The sequence below is a fragment of the Solanum tuberosum genome, unplaced genomic scaffold, assembly GCF_000226075.1.
Source record: "Solanum tuberosum cultivar DM 1-3 516 R44 unplaced genomic scaffold, SolTub_3.0 scf00069, whole genome shotgun sequence".
Taxonomy (NCBI): domain Eukaryota; kingdom Viridiplantae; phylum Streptophyta; class Magnoliopsida; order Solanales; family Solanaceae; genus Solanum; species Solanum tuberosum.
The window spans coordinates 342,046-352,262 of NW_006238995.1; the positions used below are offsets into that span (position 1 = coordinate 342,046).

The 10,217-nt window shown below is 27.3% G+C and overlaps 1 protein-coding gene across 1 annotated transcript; it reads right to left on the minus strand.

The window, feature by feature from the left end:
- Positions 1-7,612: 7,612 nt before the first annotated feature.
- On the minus strand, positions 7,613-8,639 carry LOC102593659 (ethylene-responsive transcription factor ERF038-like). The gene has a single exon (XM_015307893.1). It carries the CDS (start codon positions 8,516-8,518, stop codon positions 7,817-7,819), a length of 702 nt encoding a protein of 233 aa, XP_015163379.1. The 5' UTR covers positions 8,519-8,639; the 3' UTR covers positions 7,613-7,816.
- Positions 8,640-10,217: the final 1,578 nt, after the last annotated feature.

Below are 10,217 nucleotides of genomic sequence, written 5' to 3' on the forward strand. Positions count from 1 at the left end.
ATCAGTTAGATAATTGTATATTATACATATGTATTTGTATATTCTTGTGAATTATACATATACAAACTCGAAGTCAGCCCACGTAATTAATGTATAATATTAGTCGTGAGTGGTAATTATAACAAACTGTAGCTATGATGAGTAATTAAGTAGTATAAGTTTGCTTAACCGCATAATTTTCCCAAAAAAGAATCCACCAATCTTCAAACTGGGCTGGTTCGGTCCGGACAAAACAATGAAAAATATCTGTTCGGATTGATTCACAACCCATGAGCCCAATTTTTCGGGCTAATTGGGCTGGATTGTGGCCCATTGGTCTTAATGGGCTGGATCGTTTTTTAAATCAACATTTATTAATTTGAAAATTTGAATCTATCATAAATATAGTGTATATCCATTTAATTTTAAAAAGTAGAAAGTTGAAATTTGATTCGTGAAAGTTGAAACTTAAATAATTGAATACTTATACTATATAGTATATACTTACAATATATACCAAATACTTCTATAATATACCATTGATATAATAGAATACTTACATTATATTATATAGTATATATTAATAATATTTGTGCACTTTGCCTGTTGTAACCTCTGTATGAGGCCCAAAAAGCACGTACGATACTGCAAGATTGTGATTTTGTAGCCTCTCTAGAAAAATATTTCTAGTTTTTTCATGTTAAATTAAGAAAAATACGTTCCTTAAAAATGCAGATAATCATGACTTTTCTAATGGACAATAGAGAAAACAAATTTCATAATTAGCTTTCCATATTGATTGTGCATGTCCGTTTCACCCTTCAACGCACCTCATCTTCACCTCCATCGTTGTAGACTTGTAGCCCCATCCCCACCATTCCTCACCTCTATTCATTCCTACATCCCCTATTATTCGACTATATTATATACAAATACGTTTAGAGTAATATTTTTTTACTTATATATCAAACGCAAAAAAGAGAGTAAAAATCCACTTATTTAATTGAAAAACATTTTCCATCCTATTGAACACACCCTTTTAATCAAACTAATTTTCCAACTATTTCTAAATTCTACTACTACTATTAATATTAATATAATAGAAAAGTTGTATACGAATATAAACATTTTTGTCAAGTAGAACACTAATGGTGTAATAACTATAACTGAAGAATAATTAAGTTGAACAATTGTAAGAATTTGTATTTATGATTTTTCCACATTCATTACCACAAGGAAATACTCGATTAAGGGTAAATAATTGGATTCTACTGAGATTTTTGGACATCGAATGGGAAGCAATTTTTTTTAACCATTATAACCCTTGGTTTTAATTAATTAAATTGAAATCATTGATATTAATATGAGGAATTTGAGAAAATAGAAAAAATCGAAATTCAATATTTTTTCTCAACATCCTTCATTAGTTCTTTTACCTAACTGCTTTAATAGGTGTTTGGTATCTAATCCATATTTGTAAAAGCTTTATGCCTAATTAGCTGATTAATACACAAAACTGTCTCTTAGATATACTTGTATTTAGGGGTGTTTATGGGTTGGTTTGGATCGGTTATTGGTGAAAATCAAAACCAAACCAACTTAATCGGTTTTAAAATTATCAAAATCAAATCAAATATAATATACATTTATCGGTTTGGTGGTTATCGGTTTTCGGTTTGGTTTTGGTTATTCGGTTATTAATCATACACAAAAATAAAAGAAATAATTCATTCAAAATGTGAAAAAAAGTGACAACAATCCATTCAAAACGAAAAATAGTTAGAATGACTTAAATTACTGAACTTTCAATCACTAAATTTACTATCAATAAAGCTTTAAAATTCACTATATTGGCCTAGAAGGAAGATAAAATAACATTTTCAGTCCCACAAAGAATTGTCATAGACATCCATGTAAATGAAATCAATAAGATAAATGTTTCATCTTGGGCATTTTTTGCTTTCAATAAGTAAATTATAAAGAAATTTTAATGAAAATATGTATAATATCTTTAAAATTGTTTATAAAAACAATATATTAAGTATGTATATTAATAAAATATATGTATATAATTCATCGGTTCGGTTATTTCTTCGGTTTTTTCAAATAAAACCATAACCAAACCAAATACTATCGATTTTCAAAAATCTAAAACTAAACCAAACCAAACCCAAATAAAAATCGGTTTTATTTTATCGGTTTGGTTCGATTTTTCGGTTTGGATCGGTTTTTATCCAAACCGTGAACACCCCTACTTGTATTGTATGTATGTATTTATGTAATTTTATTTATTTATTTTGGTTAACTTCTTTGACAGAAATAACTCATTAATACTTAGAGGGTGTTTGGATTGACATAAAAGTTGGTCAAACCTATTTTTAAGTTATTTTTTTTATTTCTAAAAGCATTTGACAAATATAAAAATAACTTAAAATAAGTCAAAAAAATGAATTAAAATAAGTCAGGAAGTGTTTGGCAATATTAAAAACAACTTAAAGTAAGTTTAAAATGACTTAAAATAAGTTAATAACCAAAAGTAGATCTCTCCCTACTTTTTATTTTTTGACTTAAAAGTCATTTAAGTTTGACTTTTTATTTTTGACTTAAAAACTATTTTTTTTTAAGTCAATCCAAATAGGCTCTTAGTCCTATGTTTCCCTTTTTATTACTTAATGAAGCACATCTAATTAATTAGTGATATTAATTAAATAGTTCATACCTTGATGTTTCTTTATCAATCAATCATATCTAAATACACAATAATCTTTGTGATGATAAGTATTTTATATCTTGATTGGATTCCATAAGACCAATGACTTCAACAAAAAAAAATTAGCTACAAACTTCGTTGATGATTCCTCGCTAAATAGCAATGATATATAAGTGATGTTCTTGAGGTACAATCATATTGTTTTTAGACCAGTCATGAACGTCAAAATTTTCACTAAGAATGTTTAAAATATGAAAAAGTAAAATATACGAAAAAGCTATAGAGATTCAATATATACTACATGTACATGAAAAATAATTTTAACCTTAACTATAAATGTAATTTTTCGTTGAAAAGAATTTGAATGATCCTCTTGCTCCTAGCTACTTGGCTCCGCTCATGTTCCCAACCCTACCACAAACAAATAATGATTTTAGGTTCAATAGTCTCGAGAAAGTACTAGCCACCGGTGACCATACTTTCGTAAAAGTGCCATTGAGCGGTGGTTCCTCTCCTTCTTCCTGAACCTCGAACAAAAACTCGATCACGCTATCAGCTCGACTAAGAGTTTCGAATCAAAAAAGTAAACTAAACTTTACCTAATTGTATAAAATTAGAATTTGTATAATTTGGTTCATGATTGTATAAATCCAAAATTTATGCTAACCCTATTTATTTGTATACGATTTATGAAAAATTCATGATAAACTACCATGCTTGTATATTGACAAGCGAAATATACAAACGGAGTTTTGAAAAATTCCTAAATATATAAATACAAAATTTGTATTTACTTACCATGTTTGTATATTCACAAGTGAAATATACAAACGGGCATACGAAATATACAAACCACAACCTCCATTTGTATATACTTACCCTATTTGTATATTTGCAAGCGAAATATACAAACGGGCAAGCGAAAGATACAAGCCACAACTTTCATAGCAAACAAAACTATAGTCATGAAGCGCAATTACCGAAATTATAGCTATAAAGCCTTATTATATCTAGGAAAAATGGTCTGATATATCCCTCAACTGTGTCATTTAGAGCTGATATACCCCTTGTTATCAAAGTTGCTCATATATACACATACTGTTATACAAATGGCTCACATATACCCTTTTCCTCTAGCGGAAGTGAAAAAATTAATTTTAATTTAATCTTTTAATTATATTTTTGAAAAAAATATAATCCATATGGGGTATATTTGATCCTCCTCACACGTATTTTTTTGACTTTTTAAGTTTCAACGACTAATTTAAATTTATTATTTTGATGGTCAAATTTATTTATGTTTCACTAATTTTCTTGTAAAATTTATCATAGATGCCCCATTTTATATTTTATTTTACAAATACAAAAACAAAATTTCAATATAGCTGCAAAAAAAATAGTTTTAAATTTTTTCTTTACACTAAAGAATTAAATAAATAAAAAAGAATAAAAAACTCGAATAATGATAATCAAAGAAGTCAAAAGTAATTTTTGTATGAAAAAAATTAAAATGTATCTTGAACTTTGTTCGAATGATCGTATATATACCCCTACATGAATTTTTCTAAAATTTAAAGTCAAAAAAATAAATTCAAAACGAATTTTTTTACTTCCGTTAGATGAAGGGTATTTGTGAGCTCCTTTTGTAACGGTAAGAGTATATGCGAGTCATTTGTATAACTGTAAGGATATATATGAGTCACTTTCATAACGAAGGGTATATCAACTCTAAATGACAAAATTGCGGAAAATTGAAGACCTTTTCCCCTTATATCTATTATCTTTGCTATTTATGAAATTTTCTTCATTTTTTAATCAATATATCACATGATTTTTTAGAATCGTTCATTTCAAGGATATATAGGCCCCCCTTTTAAATTAAGTTTCAAGAGAATCTAGCTACAAAGATGTTTAATTTTGCTGGTTAAGTTCTTAATTAGATGAAGAATCCAAAAAGATTTGACACTTATTCACGTGTATGTTTTTTCTATTTTTAAGGGTGTGCTTGGAATGAAAAGACTCGTGCACTTTAATTATAGCTTCGCCTTGATAATGTTAACAAAAAATGTTGGATACATAGGAGGTAGTAACGTTACACAATAATCAATTCGAAAAAACTATTTTTTTTCGATTAAGGATATCTAACTGCTGCACCAATCATTTGGAGGAAGACAGCACACTATGAGGTGATGTTTTCCCTAAAGAAAAAAAATATGTTTTTCAATAACATAAATGAGTTTCTTATTTAATCTTTTAATTTGGTACGTAAGTAAATAAATAATATCCTAAAAATATTTATATATAATCGAAATAATTACTATGAGAGGTGAAAGTGACGATGAGGTATAATGAAGGATGTGTATGATACAATTAATGCAAAATGTCAGTTATAGAACTTGTTTTCTTTATTTTCACTAAAGAATCATTTTCTCATTTTAAAGAAATTTATTTTCTAAAAAAAAATTTGAAAAATATTTTCCTCGGTACCTAAGACCTATCAACCATTGCAATATTGTTAATCATTGTTTCACTTCTCTTTTTTTTTTTTTTTGGTTTGGGGAACCTCTTAAATTTGCGAGTAAATTTCATTTCAATATTTCGATTATAACTTATTTTAGTTGAGCGCTTAAACATAACATAACATGTTCATATTTGATACTTTTAATTTAAATTATGAATTAATTTTTTTGTACGCTTATTCTCAAATGCTCATTAAATAGATAAGTTAATCACTTTGAATAGATTACCTCATTGAATTATATCATTGACCTCAATACAATACATTTCAATAATTGAAAATTGAAATAATATTTTATCAAAGGAGAGGAAAATAATGTTAGGCACCGCAGGCAGCCGCTAAGAAAAAACCCCGAAACTTACGGAATTACGTAAACTCAATACTCTTTCTTTCTTTCGGTTTTTAATTTATTTGTCCTGTTTTAATTTGATTTGAAATTTTAAAAAATTTGAAGTGATTTTTTAATTTTTTGATTTTAAATTAAAGATAGGTTAGTTTTGTCAAAATATTATTTAATTTTGAGATTTTAAACAGATAATGTGGAAAACTATAATTAAAGTTGTAAAAATAGAATCAATTTTTTTTGAATTTTTTAATTTTAAACATATAATGTGGAAAATTATAATTAAAATCATTAAAATATAAAATAAAAATTAAAAACATATTTTAAAAAATAGGAAAAAAAAATTAAAATGAAGAGAGTATACTCAATGTCCACTTTTATTTGTGGTTTCTAGTTTAGGAAATTATTTATTATGTAGTTTTTAATTTACCTCTATTACTAACTGTAGTTGTTTTTCAATATTTTTTTAAACTATTAAATTCAAAAGGCAATGTAATAAAATTATCATTCGATTTTTTGCTTCTTAAAATAGTGTAAAGAGTCAATATTGGACAAGTATAAATGGATGGAGGGAATATCATATTTTGTTTATGTATTAAAATATATTTACTCTCCGTTCACTTTTATTTGTCCAATTTTATATATTTTTTAAGAAATAATAATTGCTATGAGTAATAATTCACCATAATGTTTATATTAATTTATGTTTAGTTTTATATTTTGAAAAATTATTTTAAGGAATAGATAATTGACTATTATGCAAACCTGATCACTGCAAACCTTTGTGGAATAAAGAATTTATTTTTTACAGATCGTTGACTCAAAAGAAATGTAATTAAAAGATGATGGAAAAAATATATGGAGAAATTACATAATTAGACATACCTCATTATTATATATATTATTATTATCTATACTTTTAAAACATTATTTATCTTACCACTAATTAAGAGTTTCCTACCATATATTGAAGAAGATACACTTAGATACATGTATTTTTGCCATCAGATTAAACTAAAATAGGGAGAGAGACGAGTGAGATTTGTTATGTATTCCATATACATGTGAATCACACTAGATACACACTAGATACATGTATCTATATGTATTTCGTGTGATTCACATGTATCTGTGATATCAGATACTACATAGGAGAGTGGCAAGTGAGATGGGAGAGAGGCGAGGGAGGCGAATGAGATCTGTTATGTATCCCAGATTCATGCAAATCCACTTGAATACAATGTATTTAGAACAAATTACACTTAAGTTTGACCATGTATGTCGAAATACATGTATCTGGACACACCAGAATTCGATAAGATACATAATACTGCAAACAAGAATATATCTAAGTGATTAGCTAAACTAGTTGAATTTACGTAAGTTTTCCAAAAATAAAGACAACAAATTATTTTTGAAAAGAAAGAATTGGGGAGAAAATGAAAAACAAACTATGGTGGAGACTGGAGAAGGAGAAGGATATATCATTCTAAAAGTTATTTTTCCTTCTGAAATTAATAATGCCTAATTAGTATAAATACAAATTAAATTATTGATAAAGATATTTTTCTTTGAAAAAAAAATCAATTTTAATTTTTTAGCCTCTCCCCATAGCGAAAAATATTTCCTGCTGCACTTTTTCCTTTTTCTTCAAACAACTCATGAGTTAATTTTTTAAATAGTGCTATATTTTTATTTTTATTTTTTGAAAAAAAAAACTTTTTAACTTCCCATAACCTTAACTAAATAGATCAAAATAGAAAACTCACGAATGTGCAGTTCAACCTAATTTATTTATCAGTATGTTTTAAATTATACAAATTTTATATATTGTTTATGTGTATTATATAAATAAGTATGTATATTATATTTAAATTAAATGTATGAAATATATATATAATTGCTGACTATTTTGTAAACTAAATCAAGACACTTGAATTGTAATAAAATTCGAAATCTTGTGTTGCGTCTTATTTAAAGATAAACGGAGGCAAAAAAAAGACGGGGACAATTTTCGATAACTTTAAAAAAAAAAATCTATTTAACCCATATAACATTTTTATTTTCACTATAAAAGAAGTGTCCTAATATCAGACATCACGTAAAAAATCAAAATAAAAACTTACTTCACACTAATTACATCAATTCAATAAATTCAAGATGTACGTCTCCTACGTACACACATATTTATACATATTATTACTAATAACATTTATAAGGACTAGAATCAAATTTCTGATCGATATAAACACTCGATGCATCATGGCTACTCCCACAAGAATGGCTCATCGAGCCGGTATACTGTAGTGTCAGCTCCAATCAGCTGCTGCCACGTGGACATTGTGCACCAATAACTATTAGTTTGATCCACCATATCAATGGAAAGATCAGGCAAGTCGAAAAATGTGTCATCATCCTCTCTTGATGGAGAATTTAGGGATTCTTTGGTATTTTCTAAGAATAAATTTGTTGATGAATGACAATTTCGTAATTCAACTTGATCTGACTCGACTCGATCTTCTTCTTCCTCATCTTCCTCGGGAAATGGGATGGCAGCAGCCTTTGCGGCTGCTGCTTGGATATCCTTATGACAAGTGGATGCCGGACGCGGGTATTGATCAACCAAATGAGGAAAATTAAGGTGAGCCGAACATCCCTTGATGGCTAAAGCCGCAACATCATGAGCTCGAGCTGCCATTTGAGCTGTTGGATAAGTACCTAACCATATTCTTGATTTCTTTTTTGGTTCTCGAATTTCGGACACCCATTTGCCCCAACTCCTCTTACGTACCCCTCTATAGGTTGGGTGCTTATTGTCATCATCATTTCTTTTTTTTTTCTTTTTCTCTTCTTCAATTTTTCTCGAAAATGATGATGATGATGTCGCGGTGTTTGAAGGAGAATTCAAGCCATTACAGATGAAATCATGACGATTTTCGAGGTTGATTATTTCTTCTTGATTTTCCATAACTTTTTTTTTTTTTAGCTAAAGTGGTTATAGCTTATTGTCTTTCTTGTGAAGTATTGTTGTAGCAAGTAAAGAAAGTAGAAAGGAAAATATATTAAAATGGAAATTTTGATATGTTTGTTTTGCTTTGTGGTCCTTCCTATATATAAATATTGTTGTGTTCATTTAAATAATAAATAATAAATCAAGCACGGGTGTCAACAGTTCATCTATTTTGCCACCCATGTGGTAATTGCCATACATTATTTTTTTCCCTTTTTTCCTATTCATATTTATTTTTTAAATTTTTTATTGGTCTTGTCTACTTTGGTGGGAAAAAAAAAGGAAAATGTGAAATAAATACAATCAAACTTCTATATAACGATTTTGTTTTTTGAATATCTTTTGACTGTTATAAAGAACATATATAATATAACATAATGTGACCAATATGGATTGTGGTGCAGTGGTGGAACTGATTCAATCTTAATCAGAGGTCTCGGATTCGGACCCTAAGTATGGAGAAAATCTTGTTGGGAGTGCAACTCCCAAATGAACCCTGCAATGCCCGATTTAGATTTAATCGGAGCTCCAAGTCAAGCTTCGAACACCAGATGAAAACCAAAAAGTAAAACTAATATCATTTGTTTATAAGATGTATTTTGGCCATGTATAGGGTAGAGCAATTATGTCATAATCAAAAACCATGTATTGCACATGAAAGTTTGACATAAGACCCTAGTAGGGTTACAAATGACTTAGTCCATTCATTTTCCATTTACTTTTGTGTCGACCATTTAATAAGGACGAAATTGAAAATTGAAAAAAAAAATTAAAGTAAGAAATGCTTTGCACATTTTAAGAATTAATTAATCAAGTTGAATTCTTCACTAATCACTATCCTGTCTCAAATAAACATCTTATTTATGGAGTGATATTATGGTTTTTCAGATACTAACGAAGAGTAAGTAATTTTAAAAACTATATATCCTTATTAATATTTATTTTGTTCATTTTTATTTGTTTACTTTGGACCAACGATTGATATGGATATTTTACTATAATACCTATATTTATTGATTGATATTTAATATTAGGCTTTCGAAAATTATTTGGAAAATAAGTAATTAATGTTAAGAATTAAACATTGGAAACAATAATTGTCCTTTTCTAATATGTTAAAAGTGACAAGTAAAAGTAAAAATCTATTTTCAAAATAGTGAAAATTACAACAATTTACTATTTAAGATCTTAATTAACAATATGTGTACATACTCTTTTTTATTTACAAAACTAAGTTTTAAATTATAAATATGACAAAATATTTAATTTCGATTTAAAAATATATATATTTTAATATTCGATTTATTTCCTTTTTTGGAGGGTTACGTGCTAAATTTATGGGATTGATAATTATTGTTTACTTTTTGATTTTCCAATCATAATTTTACTTTTTATATTTATTTTTTTCATATCTTGAATTTCCATTTTTTTTTGTATATTTTAGTATACGATTAATTTCCTATATTTGGGGACTATGTGCTAAATTTATGGTATTGATAATTATTGTTTACTTTTTGGCCTTTCAACCATAATTATACTGTTTTATATTGTTTTTTACCCATATATTGAATTTTGATTTTTTTTTTTGTTTATTTTAGTATCCATTTATTTCCTATTTTGGGGAGGTTATGTGCTAAATTTATGGAATTGATAATTA